The sequence below is a fragment of the Monodelphis domestica genome, chromosome 5 (assembly GCF_027887165.1).
Source record: "Monodelphis domestica isolate mMonDom1 chromosome 5, mMonDom1.pri, whole genome shotgun sequence".
NCBI classification, from domain to species: Eukaryota; Metazoa; Chordata; class Mammalia; order Didelphimorphia; family Didelphidae; genus Monodelphis; species Monodelphis domestica.
Window position 1 is genome coordinate 314,355,400 of NC_077231.1, and position 15,776 is coordinate 314,371,175.

The window sequence follows — 15,776 nt, forward strand, 5'->3', positions numbered from 1 at the left end:
TACCAGCTTTCAGTCTTAGAACTAATACAAAGTCAGAAGGATTTTGAAAAAAAAGAAAGCAAAGAGGATGGTGATCATCTGAATGAGCCAGGAGAATGTATGCAGTTCATATTTATTTACAAAATGATCTGCCTTTGGTGACTCAAGTCAAGAAGCCTTTATTAAGTGCTGACTGTATACTATGAGCTAAACTGGGGACACGAAGCCCCAAAGCGAAGCATCTGTTTTCAGAAAGCTTGCATTCTATTTTTGGAGGGCAGGACAAAGAAGGAGAGTAGTTTGTGATGGACGGTCAAAATAGAGTTTTTAACATTAAATGTTAGAAAACCCTACTGCTTCAAAGGACTTGGAGACAGTAAGACCTGAGTTCAAATTCTGCCTTCAATATTTATGGTGTAGACCAAAGGCAAGAGAGGCGGTCATTCCATGACTAAGGGTTTATTTAGTGCTTTCCAAGGGCCAGGCATCATGTTGGGGAGAGGGAGTCAAAGAAAAGCAAGCACACACGCACACATTCCTTATCCTTTCAAATCCACAGATTATTTGCCAAGAATTGACCACACAACATCTGAACAGTGTACCCAGGAGGAAATCTCAGAGGGAAGGTGCACGTGGGCAGGGCAGACCCAGAAAGGACTCATGAAGAAGGTAGGATCCAAGCGGAGACTTGAAGGAAGCCAGGAGAAAGTTGAGAGGGAAGAACATTCAGGAATAGAGGACAGCCAGTGAAAATACTCCTGGACACAGAGGAAAAGCAAGGAGGTCCGTGTTCCTGGGTCACAGAACACATGGACAGGAGGGAGGTGAGAGAAGCCTAGAAAGCAGGATGGAATCAGGCCGTAAAAGTTTAAAAGCAGCCGTGGAAGGGACCAATTGGATGACTAAGGGGAGACTTGAGACGTGAAACCCACCCGGGGCTCCTGCAACAATCTGGAAAATGATGGGTGTCTACACCAGGGTAGGAACTGTGTCAGGGCAGAGAACAGGGTGTATCCGAGAGACATGAAGGGAGGAATGGCAATACATGGGGTGAAGGCCAGTGGGGAGCTGGGGAAGAAGCCAAGCTGGTAAGTGAGTCTCAATAATAATGGGGAAGGCTAGAGCAGTGGAGGGTTGGGGGGAGGTAACGGATTCCGCTTTGGATGATTGAGGGCGAAAGTCTACAGGACGTTCAACTGGAGATGTTTCAGAAGCAGTTAGACGGCCAGGGGATAAAGTGCTGGACTCAAAGTTATAAACCTCATGGGAACAGAATTTTTAAAGGAATGAATTGCATAGCTGTAGGCTATAAAATAAATCCACATATATCTTCAGCATTTCAATATGTTATCATAAATTCCAGCAGGAAGCGATAGAGAAATGCCATTTGAAATAACTGTGGATAATATAAAATGCTTGGGAGTTTACCTGCCAAGACAAACCCAAAAACTGTATGAACACAACTGCGAAACACTTTTCATACAAATAAAGTTAGATCTAAACACCTGGGAAAATAGCAATTGCTCATGGGTAGGCTGATCCAATATTATAAAAATTAACTAAATTTATTGATTCAGTGCCATATCAATCAAACTACCAAAAATTATTTTTAGAACTAGAAAAAGATAATAAGAAAATTAATATGGAAGAACAAAAGGTAAAAAATACCAAGGGGATTCATTTTTAAAATGTGAAGGAAAGTGGCTTAGCTGTATCAGACCTCAAACTATATTACAAAGTTCGAACCTTCTGAACAATCTAGGACTGGTTAAGAAATAGAGTGGTAGATCAGTGGAATAAATTAGGTATACAATACATAGTAGTAAATGACCACAGTAATCTACTGTTTGATAAATCCAAAGACCCAAACTTTTGGAACAAGAACTCACCATTTGACAAAAGGTGCTGGGAAAAATGGAAATCAATTTGGCAGAAACCAAGTATGGACCAATATCTTATACTATGTCTATGTCTATGTCTATGTCTATATCTATGTCTGTCTATATCTATATGCTATAAGGTCAAAATGGTTACATGATTTAAACACATTTCCATAAGGAAATTAGAGCAGTATGGAATACTTAACCTGTCAGATTTATGGATAAGGGAAGAATTTATGACCAAAGAAGAGACAGCATTATGGGAGATAAAATGGATAATTTTGATTTACATTAAATTTAAAAGGTTTTGTGCAAACAAAACCAATGTAGCCAAGATTAGAAGGAAAATAGAAAACTTGGGAAATTTTTTACAGCAAGTTTCTCTGATAAATGTCTCATTTCTTAAATATATAAAGAAATGAATCAAATTTATAAGAATGGTCAAAGGATGTGAACAGGCATTTTTCAGAAGAAGAAACCCAAACCATCTATAGTCATATGAAAAAATGCTCTAAATCACTACTGTTTAGAGAAATGCAAATTAAACAACTCTTGGGTACCACCTCATGCTTATCAGATTGGCTAAAATGACAGAAAAGGAAAATGACAAATGTTAAAGAGGATGTGGGAAACTTAATATATTGTTGGTGGAGTTCAGAACTAGTCCAACCCTTCTGTAGAGTAATTTGGAGGTATTCCCAAAAGGACATAAAACTGTGTATGCTCTTGACCCAGCAATACCTCTATTAGGTCTGTATATGAAAGACAGGGAAAGAGAGGGAGAGGGAAAGGGAGAGGGAGGGAGGGAGGGAGGGAGGAAGGGAGGGAGGGAGGGAGAGAGAGAGAGGGGGAAGGGAGAGAGAGAGAGAGAGAGAAAGAGAGAGAGATGGAGGGAGGGAAAGAGAGGGAGGGAGGGAGAGAGAGAGAGGGAGGGAGGGAGGAAGGGAGAGACAGAGGGAAGGAGGGAGGGAGGGAGAAGGAGGGAGAGAGAGAGAGGGAGGGAGAGAGAGAGACTGAGGGAGAGAGAGAGGAGGGAGGGAGAGAGGAAGAGACAGAGGGAAGGAGGGAGGGAGGGAGGGGAGAGAGAGAAACTGATGGAGGGAGAGGGAGGGAGAGAGAGGAAGAGACAGAGGGAAGGAGGGAAGGAGGGAGGGAGGGAGGGAGGGAGAGAGAGAGAGAGAGAGAGAGAGAGAGAGAGAGAGAGAGAGAGAGAGAGAGAGAGAGAGAGAGAGAGAGAGAGAGAGAGAGAGAGAGAAGGAACAACCTATAGGTACAAAAATATTTATAGCATCTCTTTTTATGGTGGCAACAAAATTGAAATTGAGAGGATGTCCATCAACTGGGGGATGGCTGAACAAGTTGAGGTATATAGTAGTGATGGAATACAATTAGCTGTGCAGTAAGAAATTAAGAACAAGAAACTTTCAGACAAACCTGGAAAGATTTACATGAACTGATGCAAAGTGAAATGAGCAGAACCAGGAGGACATTCAGTAATAGGATGATCAATTCTGAATGACTTGGCTATTCTTAGCAGTGCAATGATTCAAGGCAGTTCTGAATGTACTTATGGTGAAATATTTTCTTCACCTTCAGAGAAAGAACTGTTGGAGTCTGAATGCAGATCAAAGCAACCTTTTTTAACTGTCTTTATTTTTCTTGGCTCTTTTGTTTGTGTTTCTTCCACAACATGACTAATATGAAAATGTTTTGCATGATTGCACATGTATAGCCTATACCAAATTGCTCGCCTTCTGACGAACATGAGAGGGGAGAAAGAGAATTTGGAACTCAAAATTTTAGATAAAATGTTTAAAATTTTTACATGCCATTAGAAAAAGTAAAAAAATTGAATTAAAAAATAAAAAGGAATAAAATCAATCTCTATAATACCAATGGTGGACTCCATACAGTGTGGCCAAGACCAACTCAAATAGAATTGAATCCCTGTGGATTATTATTGACTTGGAAAACCACAAATAAAAATGATCTTTGCCGTGTTGTGGGGTTTTAATCTGATTCCTGCTGCACTTGGGAGTTTAACTGGCTACTTTGAACCTATAGAGCTGCTTCAGACACTTAACAGTTGTGTGACTGGAGAAGAACCATAACTATTCAGAGCCTCAGTTTCCCCATCTGCAGAAAGGGAATAAAAGATATTGCACTGTTCATCTTAAAGGGTTGTTAAGTGCTGAATATATTCCCTGAGAGGGAGGTAAGGGACAGTGGACAAAGCACTGGCGTTGGAGTCAGTAAGACCCGAGTTCAAATCCTCCCTCTGATGCTCACTCTCTAAGCCCCCTTAGAGAGTTCCCTTATCTCTAAACTAGGGATTGAGAGACTGGATGGGAGGCCTGAACTAGATAACACACGCAGAGTCGTCTTGCAAACTTTCAGCCTTCCGTAAGGAGCATCTGTTCATGCCATTATAATGGCCTCGTGCTTTTGGTCTTTTCTGTTCTCTTCTCAGGATTAAAAACCCCAGAGGAGCCTCCTAGGTCGGAGCACGTGTGGTCAGGGACAGCCCTTTACCTCCGCCCATCCACAGAGCCATGAGCACTTTGCCGGCCTGATGATGTCTCCAGAATACAAGCTCAGCCTCTGAACAGCCTGAGCAGGGAGTGCTCGCCCGCCTCACGAGTTTGAAGCTGGTGGCGGCCAGTGGGACGTTCCCGGCGGGCCCTGGTGCTCCCTGCCATCTGTGACACACACACATTTACCTGTTCCTCCTTGCATATGTTGGTGGACAAAATCTAGGCTCCTTTGGGGGGAAAATGGGGCCATGTGGGCCTGAGGAGAGCCTTTCGGGCAACTCTGGGCAGGAGCAGGTGCAGGCGCTAAAGGATGCTGGCAGCATCCTAGGAGAAACGTTTCTGTGTCGGTGCTGCTGCCCATCAAGAGAGATGGAACCCTGAGGTTTGGGTGGCCATCGCTGCCCAGGAACGCTAGAGGACCTCAGCGCCGAGGTAGGAAAATGTGGGGGCTGTTTTCTGAGCCGGTCAAACATGTTGGCTAAAAGTCTGGAAACACATCTGCATTTACCACAAGGATTGGATCTATGTTTTCTATTAAATTTATTATTTTATTGTACTATAATTATTGTAATTATATATAATAAAATATTATGTCATAATATTTTATATTTATGATAATAAAGCAATAAAATTATAGGTAATAATAAAATATTATAGTATATAATAATTTTATTATTATGTTAAATTTAAACATTTAAAAAATGGTGACCACCTGAGCAGGGAGAAACCAGGCCGCTGGTTCATTGCTGGTGGCATTGCAGAGACCCTTTCCCTCAGCGATTCCATTGTTTAAATGCCCCTTTATAGGGTTATCAAGCCGAACAAAGAAAGCGCTGTTTGTTTAAAGCTTTTTCAGAGCAGCCTGTGTGAACAAGGAGAGGCCCCGGAGCTGTCCAGCAACAGAGGAGGGACTAAAGAAATACTGATACTTTATGCACTGAAATAAATTCATCAAAATGTAAATGGTTACTATAAGCAAGGAGAGCTGTTAGGGATATTTAATGTTGTTTTAAATAAAACATTTAATTAGGGAAAAAAATTGCTCAAACCTAACCACTTCACCCTGAGAGGCCTGGCATGAGAGTCCGAAGTTCTGGGTTCAAATTCTACTCTAATATTACCTCTATAACAGTGGGCAAGTGCCTTCATTTTCTTGGACCTCAGTTTCTCCATCTATAAAATGGAGTTGGGTTAGACGGGGTCCAAGGGTCCTTCCATCTCTAAAGCGGGGATCTCATGGCATGGACAGATGTCTCTGGATGGCAGAAATGAGCCCAAGCATGGAGGCTTTTGGAGAATCCAGAGCAGAAGGGTCTGCTATTGGGGTCGGCAGGCCATGGGGAAGGGGGTCCAGGCACTGCTTGAGCCCTGGGAGAAGGAAACGGCTCCCCCAAGCCCCGCAGACCTTCCAGGGGCTAGACGAAGGCGCCCCAGGACCCCAAGCCCAGGACTGCGCCAGCCTCGGGGGCTGAATTTGGCTCCTGTGCAAAGGAAAAATCGGGCTCTACTTCCCAGAAAAACGAAGTGGGATTCCCGACCTCCCGGCTGCTTCCCAGCCCCTCACGTTCTGCGGTTTGCTGAGTCAATAGGAAGGTATTAAATGCTACCTAATGACGGCGGCTCGAGAGCCGGCCAGTGTCTCAGGCCCGGCAGGGGTCGGAGGCTCCTGTGTCCGGAGCACTGGATGGAAGAGCGAGTGGCAAGGAGGAAGGAGCGAGAAGCCTGCAGAGGCTGCACGCCATGCCCCCCCCCCCCCCTTTCCCACGAGGTCCTCCCCCGGTCAGCGTTTGGGTCACCCAATGGGCTCGCTCTGCTCGTCGGCGGAGGAGGCAAGGCAGGAGCCCGAGAGAGCCCCGAGCGAGCACGACGGGCTCCCTCCACGCCCAGCTGAAGCACAGCCTGGCTCCAGACGAAGCCTGCCGGGCTCCTACCTGGTCAAAGTTGTAGAGCGCCGCGTGCAGGTTGGCCAGCATGCCCGTGGGGGGCTCGTTGGTGATCTTGATGGAGTTCTCCAGAAGGCCCGGAGGGATGACGTGCTCCTCGGCCGTGGGCGCCGGCTCCGCGCTCATGAAGACCCTGCAGTCCTGGTGGCCTTCCCGGCCCAGCCGCTCCAGGGCTTTCTCCAGCGTCCCCAGCCACTTGGTCACCAAATGGACGTTCTAGAAAGAGGTGACATTCGCTCTTGGTGAGACCGACGTGGTTGCCGGAGAGGCCTCTGATGCGGTATTTGGGGTTCTGTGCATTCGGGGATGGAGACCCAGCTGACTCTCGGCTTCTGTGCCTCGGGGTTCCCCTCTGATCTCTGAGGCTCCTCCCACGTTTTTCTCATAGGACTAAGGTTCAGAGGCCTCGACCCAGCCTCTTCATTTGAGTGGAGGAAAGCCAGGCCCAAGGGGCGGGGCTCTGTTCTTGACCAGCCCCGCCCATGCCTTTTCTCCACTGCGAAATGAGGGGGTGGAGCTTGTGGACCTCCGATGCTCCTCTGAGGAGATCCTGCCCAACCTCAGTGGGCGCCATTTCTAATCCTTGAAAGAGAAACAGGCCATTGATTAGGTGCTCAACCCGGGGCGTTCCTGCCCTCAAAGAGCCTCCATTCTAGTGGAGGAGGCCCTTGGGGGGAGCCTGTGGCTGCAGGCAAAGACGAGGGTCCATAGCACTGCCGCTGCGCAGACATACGCGGAACATCTCTTTCTACTCCCTTCCTTCTGGGCAGACTTCGACTCAGTCTCCAAGGCGGAACGGTGAGGTGTTTCCCTCCAAAGCAGGGATCATACCTGGCTCTGGGACTCTAAATGGGACCCAGAGTCAGGGGGTCCTGGATTCAAATCCCACCCCTACACTGACTAAGAGGGGCGATCTCGGGAAGCCTCCAAGCCTTGCTCCAGAATGGCTCCTTTCAAAGGGGAGCTTGGGCATCGCTTCCAGCCCTGGGAGCATTGCGGCCCCCTAAAAATCCCCCGGGGTCTGTTTGGTATTTCTTCCTATGCACAGGTTGTACCACCCCCCCCCCCCTTGGGAGCCTCTATGTCCCTCTTTGTCATCCCAGGACTGGGCTGCGCAGGGAGAGGGGCTGGACTCGGGTCTCCTGTGTTCAAGAGACTCCTCGAGGAGGTCACTCCCTGCATCACTGCCAGGGCGCCTTCTCGGCCACAGCTAGCCAGCACGGGAGGCTGGGAGCCCCGAAGACTCAAGTTCAAATGCTGCGCCAAATAGCTGTTAGCCAGACGAGCCTCAGTCATTGTTCGTCTCCTTCTGCCCCGGTTTGCTCAGCTCTAAAATGGGGACAGTAATATTACCGACCTCACAGGATTCCGATGAGGAGCAAACGGGATGCTGAGCACCCAAGCCTTAGAATACTCCGTAAGTGCTGGCTGTTATGATTTAACCCCTCACCTCCCATCTTAGAATCCGCACTGAGTACTGGTAGGCAAGGGGGAAAGTGACTTGCCCAGGGTCACCCGGCAGGGAAGTATCCAAGGCCAGACGGGTACCCTGTCTCTAGGCTTGGCTCTCTATGCACTGCTAGCTGCCTCCTGCGAGCTGTTATGATTACAGTCTTATGGACAGGTTAAGCTGGCCAGCATCCGAGGAAGGACTGGAACCCGGTCTTGCTGCCCAGAGATGGCTCCTTCTCAGCTCTGTGAGCACCTCCCTAGACCTTGGGCTCAGGCCCCGTCCTGGCGCCAATTCCGAGCCCGGGAAGGACCATCCCCAGAGCTCTCCCTTGGGGCTGCCCAGACCCACCTGGAGAATGACCCAGTGTCCCTCCTTGGAAGCTTTCTCCAACGCCATTTCCGCCACGGCCTCTTGGCCTTGGCCTAAGGATATGTTATGGAACTTTCCGGAATCCATGGTAAAGCCCAATTTTCTTCCTGGGGGAGAAAGGCAGGAGGAGGGGAGGCGGGAACAAGACAAAAGCACGAGCGTCTAATTTCTGCGGAGGTCACCGGACCGCCCCGGCCTTTCTTCCCCCCCTTTCGGGGGTCTCCAAAGGAAACTCCTTACAGTTTCAAGGAGCAGAAGCTGGGAGCTCGCCGTGTGGCATTTGAAAAGCCGGTGGCAATCCGCGCCTTGGCTTTGGGGATAATGGGGAGCCTGCCAGTCCCAGAGATGGCGGCCATTGTTCCCCGCTTCAGAAGCCCTTCCCGCGGACCAGAGCTTGGCCCTTTTTTAAAGGAGCAACATGTGGTAAATACGGCCTCATTTTTGTAACTGATTGGTTCGGCGGGTCAATGCCCGGCCTCTCACCTGGTGGGGCCCCGCTTTAAATGGAGCGCAGCCAGTCACAGCTGTATTAACCTGGTATTCTCCGCACTGGCTCGGGCAGGGTAATCCGGGCACAAAGCAAGCAGGCCCTGCACAATGGAGTACCCTGGCTCTAATGACCATGATTTAGGCGCAGGAGGAGGGGGCGCCAGATTAAAGGAGCAGGAGAAAATTGCCCTCCGGCCTCCTCCAGGAAAACGCCACCGACAGCAGTACAAAGGGCCCAACAGCGTGCCAAGCAGAGGAATGTGCCATCGGGAAATTTCTTCAGACTGCTGGGCGATTGTCTTGTGCTCTCCATAGACCCAATTTACACCACGCAGAAAAGGAACGAAGGCAGAGCAGGGCAACGGGTGGGGCAAGAGGGGGAGAGAGAGAAAGAGGAGACCCAGGGAGAGAGAAGGGCAGAGAAGGAGAGAGAGACAGAGATGGGAAAAGAGAGAGAGAGACAGGCACAGATGAGACAGGAGAGGAGAGAGGGAGAGGGGGGAGGAAGAGGAGGAGGGGGGAGGGAGAGAGAGGGGAGGGAGGGGGAGAGGGAAGGAGGGGGAGAGGGAGGGAGAGGAGACACAGGGAGAGAGAATGGCAGAGAAGGAGAGAGAGACAGATGGGAAAGGAGAGAGAGAGAGGGGGGAGGCGGAGGGGGGGAGGGAGAGAGAGGGGAGGGAGGGAGAGAGGGAGGGACAGAGGGAGACACATGGAGAGAGAGACAGAGGGAGGAGACAGACAGTCAGACAGAGAGATTGAGAGACAGACAGACAACAGACTGGCTTTAGAAAAGAAGAAAGGGTCAGTGCCCAGCACAGTGAATGGCACAAAACCAGTACTGTCTACTGATGGTGAATGGATAAGGGAGACACCTCAGGCCACCAAGAACCTCACCAAGGACCTCCACATCCTTGAGCGCATCCACTCCTGGGGACAGGATGAAGAACACAGGGGTGGCTGGACTGCTCTCTTCATAGGACTTGCCCAAGTCCAGGCGGGGCCCCTCCACATATCTGGGGCCCAACCTCTCCTCCACAAAGTTCCTGTTTCCAAAGAAAGGGCAGGGCATTAGAGGACAGGAGTCGCATTATCCTGGTCACTGAAGGACAGGGGAACCGATGCTATGGGCTGAGGAACGAAGGGGTCCTGCTAATTCTCTGGGCTGTTTTGTTTTGCCCTTTTGAATTTTTGGTTCTCATTGGTGATTTAGTGAAAAACAAAACAAAACAACCTCCCTGTATGGAAGCTCCCTCCAGCGATGCACCTCAGCCTCAGAGGTTGTCTGGGAGGTTGTGATTTGCTCTCGGTCACACAGACCCTCTAGTCAGAGGTCAGACTTGAACTTGGCCCTTCCTGTCCTTTTCCATCCCCTTTCAAATACTGTCTGTTCCAGATCCTCTGGCCTGCAGCTTCTCCTTGACATTCCACCTTCTGATTCCCTCCTCTCTGCTAGTAGATCCCCCGCTTCCTTCTAAGACCATTCTCCCCCACCTCCTCTCGATTCCATCTTGCCATGCATCTAAGTGACCCCTCGTTCCTGCGAGGCCCCAAAGGCCGATCCAGCTCTTAGTTTGGTCTGGTGCAAACTTCCACAAGGGGAATTGACAGGGCAGACCTTTAGAGACCACCAGACTGGCGGGTGGAGGGACTGCGGGCAGCCCCTTCCTAAGCCCGGGTCTCTGCTGCCTGGTCCTCCCTCCCACCCACCAGTCGAGGCTTCCATCTGTCCCCTCCACTCCTCTCGGGATGTGGCTCCCCTGGGCAGCCTCTGTTTCTCCTCTAGGATTCTGTGTTTGCCCAGCGTCATGGGCTCCGCCATCAAGGCCAGGCACACAGTACGTGCTCCATCAGCCGAAGAGGTGCCCACTGCCCGAGCGGACGTCACCAGGGGCTCCTGGCTGCCTGGCTAGCCTCGCGGCCCCCCCCCCCCCCCCCAGCTGCTTCCTTACTCCCGGCTGCCGTACCTGAGGGCGTAGGTCACGCGGTCGGGCCGCGCGGCTCTCAGGATGATCAGCTTTTGGAGAGGACTTTTATTCTTCCATTCCTGAGGAAACTTTTCTTTCTCTGGGCTTTCCGACTCGACCCACCTCTTCCACTGCTTGGCAGAGCCTTCCACATCGCGGTCCAGCCCTCGGAACTCTTCCCTTCGGGCGATTGCCTGGAACAGAGTGGGGTGGAGGGAGAGGAGGCGGGCAGTGTGAGGGGAGGAGGAGGGGCGTCTAGCCTTCGCTTTCCTGTGCCTGGGCTTTCTGGTAGGGACCTCTTCACTGACGCAGCAGGTGACTCCTTTGTACTTCATCACCTTGGAGAGCGGCCTGGGGCTTCAGGAGGTTGGCTCGCCTGGGCAGGGTCACTGAGCTGGTCTGTGGGACCCCACTGAGCACCCCCCACTTCCCTTGTCTGAAGGAACAGCCCTCGTCACGGCGCCCAACGCTGGACCAGCTGGCTGAGTTTACAACCATGAAACATTGGATGAGGGCGATCCGCTTTCTTTGTAAGGGGCTAAAAATGCTGAGGCCTCATTGGACTGCCCAAGGCTGGCTCTCTCCATCTTATCTGGGTCCCATCTGCTCCTTCCACCCAGTCCCAGCTCGATGGAAGCACCTTGAGGGCAGGGACTATTCTGATTTGGAATGTATATTCTCAGCCCCTTCCTAGTATTTGGCACACAGTCCATCCTTAATACATTATTGTAGAATCAGTTCAGTGGAAACAAGGGGGAATATAGAATCCAAGGACCTGAGTTCGAATTCTGATTTTTAAAAACTTGTTCACTGGGTGACCCTGAGGAATTCACTTTGGATGACAGATTTAGAGCTACCAATGACCTTTGGAGCCATCTACCCCAGCCTCCAATTTATATATAAGGGGCCGAGGCTTTGCCTGGTAAAGGGACATGGCTGAAGTTTCATTAGAGAGCAGTGCTGGAATCAGAACGGTGGGAGACTCGCAAGCCAGAAGCCATTTTTGCCATTGAAATGGGGCCTGACAACTTCATTTGCTCTCTTGGGCTCCATCTACACACCTAAGAGAACTGTGATTTGAAATAAGATTTGGAAATTGCAAAACAATCTTCCTAACATACCTTAATAGCACTCCATGACGGCGTCGTTAGGAAGTCGACGGGACTCGGGTAAGTGTGTTCTACTGTGAAGCGAAGCAGGAAATCCAATTCAAGGCCTTCTATCTCTTTATTTCGCAGCAGAATCTTGACAGTACACAAAATGGAAAAAAGGTCATTAGGTTTCCCTCCCAGTCACTTCTCCCTTCGAGCATTCACCACTTAACCGGCGGGAGTGAATAAGCAGGACAAAGTGTGCTAATCTGAGAAGTCTGCCAGACGCACCTTCTCCAGCTCTGAGAAAGGGTTTTCAATGGAGCCAATGATTTTTAAACCGGTAATGGAAATCTGAGAGAGAGAGAGAGAGAGAGAGAGAGAGAGAGAGAGAGAGAGAGAGGGAGGGAGGGAGGGAGGGAGAGGGAGACAGACAGACAGACAGACACAGACACAGATACACAGAGACAGACACAGAGAGAGGAGACAGAGAGAGGAGATAGAGAGACAGAGAGACAGAGAGATAGAGACAGAGACAGAGAGAAAGACAGAGAGACAGACAGAGATAGAAAGAGACAGAGACAGAGACAGAGAGGGAGAGAAGGCATCATTGATGAAGGCAGATCAATTCCAGCCCCCTGGCACCTATTACCAAAGGGTAGCAAATGGGCTCCCAGACATGATTCTCTACAGGCAGAACAAAATAAGAGAAGTTCCCTTAGTATTCAAGGTACCAAGGCAAAAATAGTCAGTAACCACTCAGATGAATGGCCTCCCAGATGGCAAAGTTGGGTTGGACATGGGAGACTGGTCCTTGCAGAGAGCCGAGATCTAAGGGTCAAGTTAGCAAGGGAGCTGGGATGGAGGCAGTATGGGGCACTGTCTCCCCTGGTGTAGAATCCAGCTCATCTATGCCTGGGAAGCATCCTAAGACTTAGATCTAGAAGAGACATGGGAGGCAATCCAGTTTAACCTTCCCATTTTACAGATGAGGACACCAAGGTCCAGGGAGGCCAAGTAATTTGATAATATCACACATGGAATCAGTGAGGTCATATTTGAACTGAGATCCTTTGACTCTAAATTTACTAGATAGGATTAGGATAATTGTCATCAAGTATGTGGAAGAGAGGTTAGTCTTGTCCTGCTTGGCACCAGAGGGAAAAGATTTAGGCTTGATGTCAGGAAGAACTTCCTAAGCGTGAGAACTACCCAAGAATGGGCTGGATTGCTTTGGAACATAGTTAAGTTCTGTCTCATTTTAAGTCTTCAAGGAAACAAAAGATAGCCTCTTGTCAGGGCCAATAAAACGCTGGAGTGGGAGATGGCCTTGCGAGCCGCAAGTGGACTAGATGATTGCAAGTAAAACTTTGAACACCTTTGAAAGTTGATTTATTGACCAAGAGATTAATCATACATGGCTGATATCTGGCGTAATAACTACTTTCTGGGGTTACAATGGGGGAGGGTGACTGTGGTCCCTAACATGAATTACCTGAATCAGTGAATCCTAATCTATGGGAAACTACTGAGCCAAGTAATCAATAAACCAGTTATGTGCCAGGCATGTGGAACTGTCAAAAGCTACATAGCCCTTGGCCCTTTGAGAGGCTTCTCTTCCAACAGGGAAAGCAACATCCACGGATATAAGGATATAGACAGTAACACAGGCAAAAGAGAGAGAGATGGTCACCTTGGGCATGGGGCGGAAGACAGTGGGAGGCTAGAGGCAGAGAAGGAGGAAGAAAAGCCTCCCATAGAGGGTAGTGCCTGAACTGAGCCTGGAAGGAAACAAGAGATTCCAAGAGATTAGGGGAAAGTGAATTCCAGGCATGGAAGATGACCAAGAATTGTATTTGAGGGCACCAAGAAGGCCAGAGTGCCAAGAAGGGAGCCATATGTAAGAAGATGACAGAGAAACAAAGGAGTCAGACTGTGGACTTGCCCCAAGTCAAACAGGAAGGAAACCTGGCCCCCCATACCAAATTTAGCACCTTTCCCATTTTACCCAATTGACCTCCCTGTCTTATGAGGTCTCATAATTTCCTCTCTTTCTACTTACCATCTTCATGGAAGGTCCCTGAAGGAGAGGAAACAGGACAAGACATGAGGCTGTGTTTTGACAACTGATATGACAAGGACCAGGGTGGAGACTGGAATTTCCAACAATCTACCATCTTTAAACTCAACCATCTACTAGGTCAATTCAGCTGGTCCCATTTAAAATAGTTGCTGCTGTTGGCGTTGAGTTGTTTTTCAATTGTGTCTGACTGTTTGTGACCCCATTTGAGGTTGTCTTGACAAAGATACTAGAGTGATTTGCCATTTCCTTCTCCAACACATTTTGTAGATGAGGAAATTGAGACCAGAAGTGTGAAATGACTTGTCCAGAGTCACACAGCTAGTGAGTGTCTGAGACCAGATTTAAACTCAGAGAGATCAGTCTGCCTGATTTCCAGGCCCTGGGCTCTATTGATTGAATCACCTAGCTATTCCATTTAATAGAGACACAATGATAAAATACTGTGGTGTGGCTGGGTAAGAGATAGTCTATTCTCTTTCTTATCTCTTTTATACAGGTGTAGGAAAACCAGAAAAACCTTAAACATCCTAAGCCTTGGAGACCAAGTCAGTTGGGGGCCACAAGTGGTGTGTTGCTTTGGACCAGAACAAGCTTCATGATCATCTTGGTCAGTTGTGGTACAAGAAGCCTCTGGGAAGGTCCATTCTCCAGTGGGTCTGGAATTCTTAGGCTGACCTAGAGGAATTTGCTTGATGGATGAAGGTTTGTGATAGGATGTGCTTAATAAACATTTTTCATTCCTTCATCCATCCATCCATCAATCCATCCATCCATCCATCCATCCATCCATCCATCCATCCATCCATCCATCCATCTATCTTCATCCATCCATCCATCTATCTATCCGTCCATCTATCTATCTATCTATCTATCTATCTATCTATCTATCTATCCATCCATCCATCCATCCATCCATCCATCCATCCATCTCTAACTTAAACTCTTCAACCCACAGCAGAAACCTCACAGAGATACTGAGGACACCCCAGGCAGCCCCAGGCTGTGTCTCTGGATCCAGAAGAATAGCCCAGGCTCTCTTAACCATCCCGGACACTCTTCCCTACCTGAAAAGTCATCTGGGAGAGGAAGGTGAGCTTGTCCTTTTCAAACAGAGCCTGGCTGGTGTTGAGGAAAACAGAGTAGGTGATGCTTTCCATCAGGTGGGAGAGGCGCTCCTGAGTGTCCTCTGCCTTTTCCGATTGCCTGATGGCTTTGTGGAAGAGAGTATTGAAAGCCTGTGGAGGGAGCATGAAGGTTCTCTTAGAAGGGGGCAACTACAATGTAGGGGCCAGTCCATGGCATTCAGGGTGGGGGTCTGGGTATTTCTACAGTGATGAAGAAAGCCAGGGAGGACCAGGGAATTCTTGGCTATGCTTGCACTGATTGCCTTCTCTTTAAAGAGGTGCCAGTCATGAATGTGGGGTTTTGTGCTGTTTGTTCTCTAATGATCCCAGGGGCAGATGGGAGGGAGAGAAAATACATTTTTGTTTATTGAAAATAAAATGAAAAACAGTGCCATCTCAAGGGCGCCCCAAGGCTCTGGGACTGAACGGGGGAGCTGGAGAACCTTCCCACTGGGATTCCTTGTTCTGTTGGCCACAAATGTCACCTACCTTCTCCCCCAGCCTGTCTGCCCTTTATCTGTCTCTCACAGCTCTCCAACCCATCCCCAGGCCTTTGGAGACTTTCCCCACCTTCGGGAGAGTATGATTGGATGCAATTCAATGAACTCACTAACCCGTTATTCATTTAGACTACAAGCTCTTCATGAGGACCTAAGCTCCCTGAGGGCAGGGGTTGTTCCCCTTTTGTCTTTGTATCTCCTAGCCTTGGCACAGGGCTTGGCACATGGAGGTGCTTAAAAAATGGCTATTAATTATGGGCCTTCTGAAACATGAAAGCCATCATCTCTCTATTTTGCTGGATGCTCTCTTCCATGGCATGGGGTGGCGAGAGAGGGATGGGATAAAACAATTAATTAAAATGAAATA

At 48.9% G+C, this 15,776-nt stretch overlaps 1 protein-coding gene across 8 annotated transcripts in view; it reads right to left on the reverse strand.

Annotated features, from left to right (window-relative positions):
• DNAH11 (dynein axonemal heavy chain 11) overlaps window positions 1-15,776 on the reverse strand; it is a 272,410-nt gene that overhangs the window by 29,847 nt on the left and 226,787 nt on the right. For all 8 annotated transcript variants that reach the window (XM_056800511.1, XM_056800512.1, XM_056800510.1 and 5 more), the window contains 6 exons: window positions 14,850-15,020; window positions 11,733-11,855; window positions 10,612-10,805; window positions 9,542-9,690; window positions 8,138-8,265; window positions 6,325-6,552 (listed from right to left, as the gene is read on the reverse strand). In XM_056800511.1, the coding sequence (XP_056656489.1) occupies window positions 6,325-6,552; window positions 8,138-8,265; window positions 9,542-9,690; window positions 10,612-10,805; window positions 11,733-11,855; window positions 14,850-15,020 (993 nt within the window). The remainder of the gene's footprint in view (window positions 1-6,324; window positions 6,553-8,137; window positions 8,266-9,541; window positions 9,691-10,611; window positions 10,806-11,732; window positions 11,856-14,849; window positions 15,021-15,776) is intronic.